Source organism: Mus caroli, chromosome 12 (assembly GCF_900094665.2).
Source record: "Mus caroli chromosome 12, CAROLI_EIJ_v1.1, whole genome shotgun sequence".
Classification (NCBI taxonomy): domain Eukaryota; kingdom Metazoa; phylum Chordata; class Mammalia; order Rodentia; family Muridae; genus Mus; species Mus caroli.
Genome location: NC_034581.1, coordinates 97,219,745 through 97,236,205, shown reverse-complemented (window position 1 = coordinate 97,236,205; position 16,461 = coordinate 97,219,745). Strand labels below are relative to the sequence as shown.

At 52.9% G+C, this 16,461-nt stretch overlaps 1 protein-coding gene across 2 annotated transcripts in view; it reads left to right on the top strand.

The window, feature by feature from the left end:
• The window catches only part of Itpk1 (inositol-tetrakisphosphate 1-kinase), a 136,480-nt gene extending 121,078 nt beyond the window's left edge, over positions 1-15,402 (top strand). Inside the window, exons 8-11 of one of the 2 annotated variants that reach the window (XM_029484710.1) lie at positions 3,114-3,239; positions 4,341-4,408; positions 9,884-10,046; positions 13,495-15,402. In XM_029484710.1, coding sequence (XP_029340570.1) covers positions 3,114-3,239; positions 4,341-4,408; positions 9,884-10,046; positions 13,495-13,853 — 716 coding nt within the window. In that variant the 3' untranslated portion in view covers positions 13,854-15,402. The remainder of the gene's footprint in view (positions 1-3,113; positions 3,240-4,340; positions 4,409-9,883; positions 10,047-13,494) is intronic. The other variant, XM_021179444.2, reaches the window with a different exon arrangement.
• Positions 15,403-16,461: the final 1,059 nt, after the last annotated feature.

Below are 16,461 nucleotides of genomic sequence, written 5' to 3'. Positions count from 1 at the left end.
GTTTATTCTTTGTGTAGAGAAAGGCCATTGATTTGTTTGAGTTAATTTTATATCCAGCTACTTCACCGAAGCTGTTTATCAGGCTTAGGAGTTCAGAAAGAGCATAGCTCAGTCTCCCTAGGGGGTTCTTGGATACTAGATTCCCCGGTGAGGCTTGTCTCTGCCTGAGAGGAAAGAGCTATCCTAAGCATCCGCCAGCTCCAGCTGAGCAAGCAGAGCCTTCCTTGAGGCCCCAAAAGGCTCTGTTGCCAGGACTTCCTGCCATCATCCCTTTAGGGCTGGTTACAGCGTCTTCAGCCCTCCACTATGAACCTTCTTCCCTGGCTGAGACCAGGTGGTTTGGGACAGTCCCATCCTGACACTGGTCCCAGCTGAGACCACGCAACGAGAGCAGTGATAAACAGGTGTGTCACATGTACCACCAAGAGACATTCTTGCAGGCTGTGGGACACAGGAGATTAAAGTTTTTACAAAAACATTTATTTGCCCAATTTTAAAAATATACCCATTGAACCTATGAACACACACACACACACACACAGACATGTCTTGCTTATGGCACTCCCTCTCCTTTCTTACCAGATCATCTCATCTCTGAATGAAATGTGGGGTCTGATCTTCTTTCTTACACCCACAAAAGCCTGTTTGTTCACTGTCTCCTCCTCTTTCTTCCTGGTTGTAAAGCATGAGGCCAGTTTCCGCCTTGGCGCTGGGAGCTGGGGATGATAAAGGCAGGAGCCGTCAGTGTGTCTTCTCTTGTGATCGTTTCTAGGCCACGAAGTACCCTGAGGCATAACATTCGGAGGTGGGCTGGGAATCAGAGTGACTTTGAGTGGGCCTGTCTGATCCGGAAGTGGCACAGTTCCAGCTTCAGCCTGCACGTTCTTAGCCTGACCAAGAAGACCTCAGGCTTCAACAGCCCTTTCTCCTGACTAGTTGGAAAGGGGGCTTTGAGGATTCTTTCCAGAGCCCATTCAACCTTGCAGCCCCCGCCCTCCATGTGGCAGGGCCCTCAGCTTCCATGTGCACCCTGGGAGATAGGTCTCCTGCCTTGGGGTTGTTCTGGACGTGGGATACAGATAGACAAGGGCCCTTTCACTCCATAGCTACCATTTTTCTCTGATTCTCATGTGCATTTCTGTCCTTTGCGTGTCGAGGTCCAAAGTCAGTGTGTGACTTACATAGCCCCCGATACCTTACAGGGTAGGTACCTGGACTGGAACCCAGGGAGTTTACTAAGGGACCCAGCATCAGCTTGTGCCAGCCACTAGGGATGTGATGAGCTTATGTTCTCTGCCTTTGGATCACTCTCTAGGTCAGTGATTCTCAAGATATCGTGCATATCAGATATTTAAATTATGATTCATAACAGTAGTAAAGTTACAGTTAGGCAGTAGCAATGAAAATAATTTTATGGTTGAGGTCATCACAGCATGAAGAATTAGATTAAAGGGTTGAAAGCCACAGTTCTAGGTAGCTTTCAGCATCTTCTTCCTGTTTCTCTTTCATCCTGTACGTTGACCCTGAAGCCATATTGCCTTGGGCTCCTAGCTTTGTGTAAGGACTCTACTCCCCTCCCTCCAGGTCCTAAGGGTGCATAAGACCGGTGCCTCTTATTTATTTGAAAGGATAATAAGCATCTCCAGGGTTGTCCCAGTCCTTTGATGTTATTGCAGGGTGACTGCGGTATGCAAATAAGTGGGTGGGGCCATGCTCTGTGCTCTCCAAGAAGACTGCAGATACAGGTAGCCTGGCTTACAGTCTGTAGTTTACTGAGCTGACTCCAGGATACCTAAAGTCATATGATGCTGCTTTTATTGAACATACTATAGACTCGCCATGGGTGGCATGCCAGAGGCCCAGCCAGGAGCCAGGCAGGCAGGCAGGTTTATTAGCAGTGTGCGTTCCTGTGAGGAATAACAACATATGGGGGAGACATAGCTGGAGGACCAGTTTTATTGGAGATGAGCACTTCAGGGGACATATAGGCAAGTGCTAGGACACCAGGTGGAAGGGTGTGTGAGAAAGACTAAGCAGGGCAGTGGCAGGTACAGGCATCTCTGCAGAGTCACATTCAATGACAGGATGGTGGCTTAAACCATGGGGAAAGACAGGAGACCAAACATGAAGGCTGAAAGCAGCAGGGTCATAGCCTACATTGTTGAGATGCCTGAGCCAGTCTGGTCATTCACCCTCCCTTTGAGTCTGTTTTGTCTCCCTGAGAGCAAAACCACCCGGTGACCATCACCTTGGCCTCCCATTCTCATTGGAAGTTTGAGGTGGCCCCCAAGCTGAGTGTTTGGGGGACTAATCCAGGAGCAGTCGGTGGCTAGGCTCCCAAATTATCAGTGCTCCTGGGAGCAAGAACCATGCTGCTAAGGGTAGAGAGCAAGGCCCAGGCCCCACCAGAACCAGCTATCTCAAAGCTTCCTAAGGAGCCAGGCACCAGCACTCTTTGCTGGGGCTAGACACCTCTGACCCATCTCAACTCCTCTCAGTCTCTTGCTGACAGGCATGGCTGGAAGCTGCTCACTCCCTGCATCCTGGTTGTGCAGAGGTGCCTTAGCTGGGGGCATCTCTTGCTTAGTGGTCCTCAGGCCAGAGTGCCCCAGGCCAGCAGTAGCAGTCAGAGTAGAGGGCAGTTTTCCTTTGAGATATCTGTACATTTGATCAGTCTATATGAAGCTGTTAAGGACACGATCTGTCCAGTGAAACAGACATCACAAGTCTCCGGTGCTGTCCCTTCCTAGTACCAGCCAAGCCTCTGTGTGCTTTGTGCAGGCTCTCACAGGCTTCCCACACTCCTTGAGCATTACTGTGTCTACCTGCTCCTGGTGGCCTGTCCTCACACCTCAGGCCTGCTCTGCTCTTTCCGCCTTTGCTCTTGGGGACCTTTAGAGGCTTGGGTGGGAGGTACCCCGAGTTCAGGACGCTCCAAGAGAAGGTCGGCAATGCCTATGGAAGGCCAGAGAGCCATCCTAAGTAACGAAGCCCTGGTCCAGCCTCTGGTCTGTCAGGCTCTGCCCACCATCCCTGAAGGTTCACCTGTGCCCGAGAGCAGGGACCAGTGGGCGTGCTTGACACAAGTCCCGCAGGGTGTTTATTTTTCCCAGGCTCCTCCCCAGGACCATCTCTCATGCCCCCTGTCTGGACTGGCTCTGGTCGGAGCAGCGGGAGGACTGTCGGGCACACCGGGGTGGCCAGGGGCCTCTGTGCCCCACTAGCGGGAAGGATGCCAGGTACTTCAGCGCCTGCCTGCTTGGCTCTGCCTGAATCACTTCCTTGTGCATGATTTTTATGGCGCCGTAGAGTCATGGGGCTGCTGGGGGGTCATGGCAGCCACAACAGGCACCTGAGCCCTGGCACACACGCCCTCAGCCCGTGTTCAACCTGTCCTAGTGCTCGGGGGCCTGGGTCCCAGGGATGATCACCATGTCCTGCAAGGTGGGGGGTCCATGACACCTCTTTTGCAAGAATTTGAGCAAGGGTTGTCAGGACCCCCTTGGGGGGCTTCCAGCCCAGATTGGCCCTGTGCGATTCTTGGTGGGAGTGGGGCTATGAGGGGGTAATGGCCAGATCTCAACCCCTAGGCTTGTGGTTTTATGATTCTCGCCCTAGCGTGTCCATGCTTCCAAGTGCTTGAGAACATTGCAAACTGTGCAGCCAAGCTTACATCTCCCCAGAGCAATCATGGCTTACACCTCAAGGACATTCGTATGAGGGGAATAAATGGACACACCATCACATTCCTGAAACTGAGCTGCCTCTCTGGCGTCCAGTGGGGCTGAGGGATTGTGGGCAGCAGCAGATCAAACCTGTGGTGTAGAGGAGACTGAGGCATTGCAAGGCTTTCCTAGGTGAGCCTGTGGAAGCCTTGCTCGGGTTCCTATTAAGTAGTTGGGAACCTTTTCAGCTTACATATGAGTGGCCACTTGATTGGGGTTACCTGGCCCAAATGGCTTTTGGTAGGCTTCTTCTCTCAGGGCACTCCAGACCTTTGATATCTGGGAGCATCGTGTCTTCACCTCCGTTGCCCTCCTCTTCCCAGCCTCCTGTTCATACTTATGGTCAGCCCAGCCTTAGGTGCTAAGGAAACCCATACATAGTGCCATACAATGGTAGTGAGGGTGCCCCGGTAAACCACTCATTTTTATGTGGGAGGACAAATTGAAACCAGGATCCTGATGGATACACATCTCTATGTGGTGTGGGAGCCTAGCTCCCAAGAACCCAGGGCTGAGCCAGAGGCCACCCAGAGCGTGACTGGGGTGGTGCTGCCCCCTGGTGTTGGCATTGCTGTCTCCTGGTCTGATTCACCCTGTGACTTCTGTTTTTTTCAGATCGTGAGTCCATCTTCTTCAACAGCCACAATGTGTCAAAGCCGGAGTCTTCATCAGTTCTCACTGAGGTATGTCTGACGTCCACGGCAGCCTGTTAAGGGCTCCTAGCTGAGCTGTTTAGAAGGGCTGACACAATCATATATCAGTAGGCTTCATGGTCTTGTATGTGTCTGGAAAGGGAGCACTGAGGACCTGGTGAGGACCACTTTCAGTGAGTCAGCTTGCCTCTGGAGCAGCCTCCCTCTTGCCATCATGGCTGGAACATCAGTATGTCAGGCTTAGTGGGGGGTTCTTGGCAGCCTTATCTCATGCAGCTTTACAGAAAGGGTGTCTTAGTCAGGGTTTCTATTCCTGCACAAACATCATGACCAAGAAGCAAGTTGGGGAGGAAAGGGTTTATTNGGCTTACACTTCCATGCTCCTGTTCATCACTAAAGGAAGTCAGGACTGGAACTCAAGCAGGTCAGAAAGCAGGAGCTGATGCAGAGGCCATGGAGGGATGTTCTTTACTGGCTTGCCTCCCCTGGCTTGCTCAGCCTGCTCTCTTATAGAACCCAAGACTACCAGCCCAGGGATGGCACCACCCACAAGGGGCCTTTCCCCCTTGATCACTAATTGAGAAAATGCCTTACAGTTGGATCTCATGGAGGCATTTCCTCAACTGAAGCTCCTTTCTCTGTGATAACTCCAGCTGTGTCAAGTTGACACACAAAACCAGCCAGTACAAAGGACAACCAGCTTGGAGATGTCACAGGCCGAGTTCATACAGAGGCAAGCAGGGATTACCCTCACCTCTCTGATTGCAAAGTTGAGAGTCTTCTAGAAATTTCCTTCCTTGATAGTAGCAAAAAGTGCCTTGGGCTACAGCCTTCTGTTCCCCACACAAGTCTGGCTTCAGCTCTCCATGGGGTGTCATATGTTCTGGGAGCTCGGAGTAGGTCCTTCTATCTCTCCTGGTTATACTCAATGACAGAAGCTGCCAGTGTCTCGTACCTAACCTGGTTCCAGGCCCTTGGCCTGGCCTCAGGTGCCTGACCTCTGACCTCAGCAGCGCGGCAGTTCCTTTCTTGTATGGCTCTGGCTGGCTTCAGAGTCACAGATCCACCTACCTCTGCCTCCTGAGCACTGGGATTAAAGGCGTGCGCCACCAGCGTGGCTAGTTCCTTGTTTGTGCTTCCTTTGAAGATGCCACTGTGAGCCAAGAGATAAAGCGTGGCTTTGACAGGACCTGGAAAGATAGCGCTGTCCCTTGGGATTGATGTTGTCCCCCTAGAACAAATAGGGAAGCCTTGGACCATCAGGCTTGTTTTAACTTTTTATTACTGTGTGTTCGTGTGCACGTGTGTGTGCGCGCGCGCGCGCGCGTGTGTGCGCGTGTGTGCGCGTGTGCGTGTGTGTGTGCGTGTGCGTGTGTGTGTGTGTGTGTGTGTGTGTGTTTGTTTGTGTGTTTGTGTGTGTGTGTGTGTATGGAAGTCAGGGGACCACTTTGTGGAGTTTATGGTTCTTCCCACCCGACCTGTATGTGTGTTCTGTGAAAGGAACTCAGCTCTCAAGACTTTGACATACTCAGCCACCTCATCTGCCCAGACCACCACATCTCAAGCAGACTCTCACAGAGCTGTCTATGCACCCTGAGAAATACAAGCAGAGCCATGTATGTGGGAAGGCTTTCTCTTCCTCATATCGGAATCACTGGTGTCCTGCCCCCTCCCACTAGGCCCCTGGGAATCCAGCTCATCTGGTGGCAAAAGGGAGTTGGCCTTACACAGGCTTCCCGAGAGACTGTCCCTGTTGGTGTTCTTGTGTAGTAGAGCACTGCTGACCACTGGGACTATTACCAGCCAGTGCCAGAGGGATGCTTTAAGGGCTGGGAAGTCGTCTCCCTTCTTGAATCATTGCCTATTGGCCTGCTTCTTCTGAGGAATGGAGAGTCTACTACACCACAAGGTCCCTCCCCACACCTGAGGCCTTCAGGTACCCCATATTTACACTCACCACACCGAGCCCTTCAGAGCTGATATCTTGTGGTGCAGAACGGCACGCACAGCCTTTGCCCCCCGGGGACATCACGATCCAGGATGCTGGCAAGCTGAAATGGAAGTCGATTCTATTCCTAGGAACCAGTGGCCAGAGCACGCCCCACTTCTGCCCCAAGGAGTGCCATGCAGGGACACTCAGTAACCTTGAAGGCCCGCCTCATCCCTAAATAATACCTTTGAAAACAGGCCTCGCTTCTCCCTGAGCTTTTAGACCATGAATACCTTTCACCATTGAGAGTGAGTTCAAGGGATTATTGAGCATAGCTCCCAGTGTGGGCAGCTCAGTGGCACACACACACACACAGAGACACACACAAAGTCCTAATATCTATCCCCAGCACTGCCATAGTGAGGAAGCAGGGTTCTCTTTGGACTTCCTGTGGTCTGACCTGACTTACATCACCTACCTGAGCCTGGGTTCCTTCATCTCTCTCATGAGTCACTAGGAATGTCTGTGTCCGACGTGTACACGCCTGTATCGTGATTAGTGTGAGCTGCGATAGAGGTTGAGGGTCACCAGCTCAGTCCACAGGCGCACCAGCTGGATTCTTCCTCCTGTCCTAGAACCCCACAGCTCAATTGGCTTGGGTCTATGGGGCCATCTCTCTGCCTTTTTCTATCTAGTACTGGACTGGCTGTTTGGTTTTGGATAATCAAATGGCTTCAGAAGGACTTCTGAGATTCTTTAGCTGAGCTAAGAAGGTGCTTTTATAAACAGCATGTCACGGGGCTCCGTAACAGGCAATGATGAGCACTGCCTTGCTCCCAGGCACTGTGCCATGAGCCTCAGATATCCGCTCAGCAGTCCTTTCTTACTGGAGCCTCATGGCCTAGGTATTTTTATTAGCTTATTCACTGGGGTGGAAAAGCAAGGTCCAGGAGGGCCACTTGACAGATCAGGGACACATAGTGGATGCAGGAAGGCCAAGGCTAGTCTCTGATTTGGTTTGGGACTCTGGGCTGGGCCAAGCCACTGACCCAAGTGACCAGGAAGCTCAGGCAGGGCTGAGTGCCCACTGTAGCCAGGTGGTGGCTGCCCCTCACCCCTACCCCAGGAAATACTTTTCCTAGGTCAGGCACGGGATAGCAGGGTTTCAAATGGAGGGGCCCTGCTGTTGACAGAGCTGTGGGTATAGCCTGAGCAGCAGGACATAGATGAGCCCATGTGACGGTCCCTGCTCAACACATGTCTATGTTAAGGTCTTTTTATTAGTGACCAGCACTTTTTTGTTTGGTTGTTGTCCCAGTTAGTTAGGGTTACTGTTGCTGCGGTGAGACACTGTGACCAAAGCGACTTGGAGAAGGACGGGCTTGTTTGGTTTACGCTTCCACATCACAGTTCATTTTGAAAGGAAATCAGGACAGGAACCTGAGGCAGGAGCTGATGCAGCGGCAGTGGAGGGCTGCTGCTTACTGCCTTGCTCCTCATGGCTTCTTCAGCCTGCTTTCTTGTAAAGCCCAAAACTGTCAGCCTGGGGGTGGCACCACCCACAATGGGCTGGGCCCTCCCCAATCTATCACTGATTAAGAAAATGCCCTACAGACTGGCCCACAGCCCAGTCTTACGGAGACACTTGCTCAATTGAGCTTCCCTCTCCAATGACTCTAGCTTGTGTCTGAGTTGTACAGTTGTCTTGTTTTGAGATAGGGTCTCACTTTGTAGCTTGGCTGACGTGGAACTCTCTATGTAAATCGTGCTCCTGCCTCCAAATACTGGGATTTACACCACCACACCCAGCATTTTCCGGGCTTTTTAAATTGAGATAAAAATCCACCTGAATAAAATTGGCTATTTTAAGTATTTTTTTTTAAGATATAATTTTTTTTGTATGCATGTGAGTGTTTGGCCTGCATGTCTGTGCACTATATGAATGCTGTGCCTGCAGAGGGCATCAGATCCCATGTGGATGCTGTCAAGTCCAGGTCCTCTGTAAGAGTAACCGGTCCTCTAAACTGCTGAGCCATCTGCCCAGCTCCTACAGTGAACAATTTAATAGCAGCAGTCACACACTCAGTGTCCTGTTGACACACCTCTATCCAATTCCAAAATATTTTCTTCCCCTGTTCCCACGAGCACCCGATCCCTGTTGCTCCTGCCCCCAGCCCCTGGCCACCTTGAGTCTGACCTCTATCCACATGGTCTCAGACTGTGCTGGGCGGTCTACATAAGCCGGATCTTCAACACTTCGCCCCCCCAGCTGACTCCCGACCCTCAGCACCGTGCATGGAAGAACTTGAGTCCTTTTTATGGACAATTCACGTTTCTCTGTGTGGATAAGCTACAGCTTTCCCATTTGTCTGGAACCATCTGGAACATTTGGCCATTGGAAGATCACTACAGTTACCATTGGTGCCCCAAGGTCTCTTGAGTACCCTTTTTAAGCCCCTAATAGACTATCTATCTATCTGGGTCCTAAGGTACTCTGTGTTTAACCACTTGAGAATTTTTTAATAAATCTGTTCATTCATTTTTGTGTGTGGAGCTCAGAGGACAGTTTTTAGAAGTCTCTGCCCCCTTCAGGACCGGAGGATCAAACTCGGGTCATCAAGTAACAAGAGCTTTAACCCGCTGACCCATCTCACCAGCCCAGTGTGTTTCATTTCCCACTTTGGTTTGAACCTGCCCCTTTCCCCAGACCTCAGTACTTATTGTCAGCTAGTGTGCACCCTATTGTGACAGTTCAACATGAGGTGATGTACTCTTCGTCCTCGTATTCAGGAGCTACACCTCCTTGAAGCCAGGCTTGTGCTGTCCCTACCTTGTTGTCCCGCCCAGCAAGCCTATGATGGAAGCCTAATCATTCCCATTATACAGATAATCAAATGGAGGCACGGGCCAGGTACTATAGCCAGGTCATCGGAGCTGAGAAATCTCTGATGGGATCTGAATCTATGGTCCCTCCCCAAGACTCGTTCCTCTTCAGAGATGCTGGCCCATGGCTGTATGTGAGAACACATGCCTTTCCCAGAAAGCAGAAAACATGTAACGGTGGAGGTGTCGGGGGCAGGGTGGGCAGACTTGAGCTAGAGGCCTGTGGAAGACATCCTGGGAAGCTAGGCTTAGAGTCGAGCAGGAGCAACAGCCAGCAGCAGCTTTGGGAAAGCCCAGGTCACACGGGATGGGATGTTGTTTGCAAACACCTAGTACATCTCAGCGCGGAAGAGAGAGACACTCTTCCCCAGACCTGCCTGCTCCCTGGATCCTATGCCAGCAAAATGGCACGGTGCAAGTTCTGACCCCAATGCTGTCTTCATTTTAATGTCTTCTTCCGTAACAGACCATATCTTCCTCCTTCCTGTGATCCCGGGCCAGCCCTGTCCCTCTGTGAGCCCATTTCCCTGCCTGTTAATGTACTGATATCCGTCACTCCAGGGCCTGGCAGCTTGCACCGTGGTGGGTTAGCCCCACCTCCTGGCTGGAAGGACGGCAGTGCTTTCCATGAGAGGGGTCTTCTTTGTATGGTCCCTTAGCCACAAAAGCCTGACCTGTGTATGTGTTCACAGCTGGACAAGATCGAGGGTGTGTTCGAACGGCCAAGCGATGAGGTTATCCGGGAGCTGTCCCGGGCTCTGCGGCAGGCGCTGGGAGTGTCGCTGTTTGGAATTGACATCATCATTAACAACCAGACCGGGCAGCACGCAGTCATCGATGTCAACGCCTTCCCAGGTGAGCAGCGGGACTGGGTGACCCTGCACGGATGGTCCTCTGGCTGCCTGGTATCTTCAGGGGATGGGAAACGAGTCAGCCTGGCTGGGGATGGGAGATCCCTCCTCCTGCTGAAATCTAGGCTGAGTGCCACCTCCATGCAGCCTCCTCTCCTAAGACAGAGAGAGCAGTGAAGCCCCAGATACCTGTCTGGGGAGGTACCACGCCCAAGCCCCCCACAGCATTGTATACTCTTTCCCCATCTTTGAATCCTGCTATCAGCCTTAGTCCTGACTGGCCTACTTAGCCCATCCCATTGGCCCTTCCAGACCTGGATAGCTACAAAGGACTTGGAAGACTCAACCCCTGTCATTCACAGGTAGGGAGACTGAGGCTTCGCCAGTGGCAATATTTTTCGGAGGTCACATCATATGAATTGGCAAGGCCAGACCCTCCTGAGAAAGTACTGCTTCCATTGTCCTGATCTGCGAGGCTTCGAGCCAGACCACGCCCTGCCACAGCATTCCCCATTACAGTGTCTGCTGCCACAAAGATCCCCCCACTATATCCCCTCGCTGCTGGAGCCTCAGGACACGTCTGGCTTGGAGCGGGACTCTGCTGAACGTCCCTCAGTCTCTACTTGGCCAGGGGCCTGAGGGATTACCACCCACCGAGCCCTAGTGGATCTGTTGGGCTGGCAGGGAGAGTGCTCACAGGCTGGCAGCGTGCCCTGGAGACCCTCAGGCCAGTGTTAAGTATGCTGGCTCATGCCTGTCATCTTGGCACTCGGGAGGCTTAAGGCAGGAGGATTGCCATCCAGGACTGCATAACAAGACCCTGCCCCAGGAGCCTGGGGTGGGGTTGGGGGATCAGATGAAAAAAAAAGGCACAGTCCAGTTTTGAGTCTCCATGGGCCCACTTCTCCAGACCCAGGTATCCCTGCCTCTGGCTAACCCAAGGCTCCCAGCTCATAACACTTCTACACCCTCCACCCTCTTAAGTAACTGGGACTATAGTGATGGCCGTTGCTCTTGGATGTTCTTCATTTTCTTGAAGGAATAGCTAGCTGTTCGGGGACATGTGTGGCCAGGAAGCCACCTCACCAGTGCCAAGCATCCTGGGTATAATTTAGTGCCTATATCCTGTTAAACCCCCAGAGAGAACGTGAACCATTCCATACCATCACGATCCACAGCAAGGCACCAGGGACCCCCAAGGAGGCCACCAACTCCATCTGTCATTCACTTGACATCTACCAGGGCTACATTCCCTGCTCTCAGAACTTACACCACAGTTGGGAGAAGGCAGAGGATGGGGGTGGGGCAGCCAGTGGTGGCTCCTCTGTCACGTATGGGACACCAGAGAGAATTCGGCAAAGGAAAGGGACCGACGCTGAAGGAGGAGCAGCTCGGATACCAGGAGGGACCTGATGGGGTCAGAGGGCAACCTCTGAAGCCTGTGTCTGACCAGCATGTTCAGACCCAGCTCAGTGCATTTCCCAACCCCCTAGGTGTAGATGGTGGGGCCTTTGAGGTGAGCTAGAGTATAGACTGAGGGGGGTTGCTGTATGCCAGGAGTGTCATAGAGATGAAGTAAAAATGTCAGTGGTCCAAGAACACATAGAGCCCACTAATGGGTGGAAGGTGAGTGACCTAGGACACTGGGACAGCCTGGGGATGAGGGAGTTACACTTTTCCACTGGTGATGGGTGGCCCCTCCCAACAGCCAGGGAGACAGTCACTAAGAGCCAGTATGAACTTAGGGTCTTCTGCCAGAGGAGCCAAGAGCTGGGTTGTCTCGGTGGACAGGGCCACGTGGTGGGTCTGTGACTGTTAGATTGATAAGGCTGAGCCCAGCCGAAGCTGGTGAGCCTCATGCTAAGAGATGGCCTAAGGGTTCTATTGTCCCAGGGACCTCAGGCAGAGAGGAGGTGGTATCTGGGAGGTGACTTGGTGCACGACTGGGCCCAACAGAGATCGAGGCTCTGGGTCCTGCTGCCACTCAGGAAGCCTGGGAGGCCTGAGGGTAGGTGGGAGTCCTATCACCTCACCCCGCTTTTCAGATCAGCAAGTCCGAGTAGCAGAAGCGGCATGTGCTACTGGCCCTGCCGTGTGCTGTGATCTCTGCTTGCCTGCGAGAAGTGATACTGGAAGCTAAAGGACTTTATCCATGGTTACAGTCCCCAAAGGGCTGTAGCCTATCTGCCCAGAGCCTTCACTGGGATTCTGAGGCCGTTGATGTCTTAGAACACCAGGTTCTGATCCTGGCCCACCTCTTCACTCTGTGACGTTTCAGGCAATCTTGCATTAGCCCTTACTTTTGCTTCTGTACAAACGGATGCCTTTCCCATGCTGGCACCTGCTCTGCCAGTTTTCACTCCCAGGCTGACAAACACCAACCTGCCTCAGCCTGTTTACTGCAAGCCCCCAGGAGGTGACTCTGCAGTACTCTGGAAAGTTTACCCTCACTTTCTGCTGAAGTCTGCCTGGTCCTCTGGGCTTCACCCGGGAGCTGAGTAGTTGCTAGGTGGCAGCCTCCTGGGTTTCTCGGCAGCCAGCTGTGTCCTGATGTTCCGCCCCACCCTGTATCATACTTAAACCCGTGTCGGCCTTGCCCTTCACCCTTTCCCAGAGCTAATGGGATTTTGGGTCCTGCAGCGGGGCTTCTCAGTACCACGTATACCAGTTACACGAGACCAGGATATGGGTCAGGCCACAGTTCTGCCACGTAGGAGTTTTGTGACCTGGGGCCTCATGGAGCTGCAAAGTCCCCTGTGAGATGGCTTCCCTTATCCCCACGTGCATACTAGGGACAGAGTTGTGAAGATAGCGTTGACATTTGCAATGCTCTACTGCTTGCCAGCCACGTCGTTAGCTTTAACGTGAGTGCCCTTGCTTCTCAGACAGCCTCAGGCTTCCACAAAACCACAGAGTAAGTAGTTTGCCAAAGGTGACCCAGTGGCCTGCCCCCCCACATAGTGAATGCCATCTCAACTTGTGCCAGTAGTATGAATGTCACTGCAGCACGTGCCAAGGTTTTATTAACCTCTTGGTACTCCCTTGGTTACACTGTGGCGTGTCTGAGATGACTGAACAGTCTCCTTAGCAGGGTCCTCTAGCACCTCAGCAGCCCCTTGAGCTCATGATGAACATTTAACACGTGGGCTTTGGAAAGAGCACTGCTTACCCAAAACAAACTACAGCAGTTGGTGAGCAAGGGCTGTCCCTAACAAGACAAGATTTCATTTTTTATCTGCTGGAGGTGTGGGCCTCTCACGCTCAGGGTTCAGACTGTGGTCTAGCCAGCCTGTGGACCATGTACACCCTGCCTTGTCTGCCAAACCTGAGTTTCCTTTGCCAGTGGGTACTGGAAGTGCCTCCCCAGGTCCCAGGAGCCCATTATGTCTGCTTCTTTCTCCTCTCCTATCCCCTGGCTAATGCCCAGTGCCTGTTTTGTCTCCCATCTCCAGGCTATGAAGGAGTGAGTGAGTTCTTTACCGACCTCCTGAACCACATTGCCACAGTCCTGCAAGGCCAGAGCACGGGAGGAGCTGCCACGGAGGAAGTGGCCCCGCTAAGGCACAACAGGCTCCTGGCGGAACCGGCAGGCAACCTGGCTGGGGAGCGGACGTGCAGTGCCAGCCCTGGCTGCTGTGGCAGCATGAAGGGCCAGGACACACCCTGGAAGACTGAGACCGAAGCAGGCAACATGGGCGCTGGTGCTTCCGCCAAGCTACCGCACCAGAGACTTGGCTGTACCACTGGCGTGTCACCCAGCTTCCAGCAGCACTGTGTGGCCTCTCTGGCCACCAAGGCTTCCTCACAGTAGCCACAGAGCCCAGGACCCAGAGGGGCGGAGCGTGGAGAATGCCCACTGGGCCAGCAGCTCCACATGGGAACACTACTAAGAATTCCTGGTGATCTGAGGCTTCTCTGTTTTAATTTTTTACCTGATTTTCTGATGTCATGATCGGAATGAAGGGGGGGAGACAGAGCAGAACATCAAGTGGCCCAGCCTCGAGGACGCCGCCTGACTCCTGCTGTGCAGAGCTCCTCACTGAGTTTACACATGCTTGTGTTCTCAACACTAGGTCTGAATGTGAGGGGGGGGGTGTGCGTGTGTGTGTGTGTATGTGTGTGTGTGTGTGTGGTTGTCATTGCAAGGGTGAGTGTGAATGTCTGTCTGTCTTCATGGCTGTTGTGGGCCAGGCTCTGGGCACGGAGGAAGGAAGCCCATATCTGGCCAGGCTGTTGCAGCTAAGCAGGCGAAGGACGAACAGTTTTCCCAGTTCCCCTCCTCTTCACACCTGCCCATGCCCAGACCTCACCCTCCCTCTTGTCCCAGATGTGCTCTCCTCCAAGGCTAACCTTTGCCCCCCCCCTCGCTCTCCAAAGCCAGGGAAGCAGTAGACGCCCCCTCGGGAGCTCTACATGGAGGATCTGGGCTGTAGGAAGGGAAAGGAGCTTCCTGTGGGTGTAGCCGAAGCCCACTGGCTATTGCTAGTTTTCACTGGCCCGTGGAATACAGCAGGCCACTATCCACCCTACCCCGACCCTATTGCTCACTGAGATCCAAGAAGGAGGCCATCTTGACTAGGAGTCCAGGAGTCTGCCAGGACCCAGGGTTTACCCTGGGACTTCCAACAGATCATTCCGTGAGTCTTCAGGCCTCCACCACCTCATCTCTTCAGGGTGGCTCCTGAAACGGAGAACTGAAGGCCCGGTCTAGTGGTCTAGCCCACAAGGATCTCTGCTTCCTTGTGTCATCCGGTCCCTCTTTTCAGGTGAGAGAAGACCACCCACAGGGCTGCTCCTGTTCACACTCGACAGCCCCTCCTGGTACAGCAAGGCCCAGCTCATTCCTGCTGTGTTCATGGCGAGTCCCTTGCACTGAGCACCAGGCAAGCCCCCAAGGGAGTTGTGCCCCATTTCAGACTCACTCTGACCCCACAGCAGCTGGCAGACCACCCACTGGCCCCAAAGCCCACAGGAAAGGACCCCTGTGGAGCCCCAGGTCAGCAGCCCAGGACCCCCAAGGGTGATCTTGTGTCTTAAGACATCAGCTCACTATGTAAAGAGAATGAGGCCTCTGGGTTGTCCTTAGGTCTAATAAGATAGAGTACACTAGAGGAAGCAGCAGCAGCAGCCCTGGGAAGGCCACTAAGGGCCACGCAGGGGCATCCTTTGGGCAAGGAGAAGCCGATTGGCTTCCTCAGAAGCAGAATCCCAGGACTAACCACGTTTACAGGACCCGAGTGTTGAACTGATGATGTCTGTAAGTCACCTTCCCAGGCCTGACCCTGAATACAGGGGGTGGGAAGTGTGGCCGCCTCTTGCACTGCTTTGTCTCCAGAATAAACTACTGAGATCAAACCGCATTCCGTACGTGGTCACAGTCTTTAAAGAGAAGACATTTAATGACAGCTTTGCCCTTTCAGAGTAGAGTCACCAGACTCTGCCTTGAGAACAAGCAGAGTGGGCAGTGCTGCGTCCCCTAGAGCTCCTTCCTCTACAGGGTCACACATGGTAAACCAGCCTCGGTTATCAAGTACCTGCCTCCTGGCCAGGCAGCATTCTCCACGGGTCAGGTCTCCCGTGCAGGAATAGAGGAGGGTGAGCAGGTGCACTTTCCAGGACTGGAAACAGGAACAGAAACCTGGGCCACCCGCATTCTTGCAGACACTTTTGAACCTTTGTAAACATTGACCCCGAACAGCACTAGCTGCTAGTGTCTATCATCACCAAAGGAGCCGAGAGGGATCTGCCCTGGGACTGGGTCGTTGTGGGTGTCATGGAAGAGTGGGTGGGGCCTGCCACACACCATGGGTAAGCTAGCCTGGAAAATTGGACCCACCGAATCCCCAAGACTAAGGGGACCATCCCCTACAGCCCCATCACTGGAGGAAGAAACCACCGTGAGTGCGCATCACCGTGAGGCTGCTGAGCATGCTCCACAGGGAGTTGGTGGGGGTGCTGGAGAGATGGATCAGTGGTTTAGAGTGCTTGCTATGTAGTGGTGAGGTTTGGAGATCCCAGCAGCTGCATAACAAGCCAGGCATCCGCACACTAACTCTAACTCGGGAGTGTAGGGGACAGAGACTGCTGATAGATCACTGGGGCTTGCTGGCTTCCAGCGTAGCTAGCAAAATATGAACCCCAAGTTCAGGGAGAAACCCTATACTAAAGCAGTGGGCAAAGAGTAATCCAACCCTTTTGGTCTTGGAGCATTTATAGATAGCCCCAAAGGCCAGAGCAAGAAGCTGGGTTTCTTTATTATTATTATTAATTATTATTATAGGTGCACTGTAGCTGTCTTCAGACACCCCAGGAGAGGGCGTCAGATCTCCTTACAGATGGTTGTGAGCCACCATGTGGTTCCTGGGATTTAAACTCAGAACCTTCGGAAGAGCACTCAGTGCTCTTAACCGCTGAGCCAT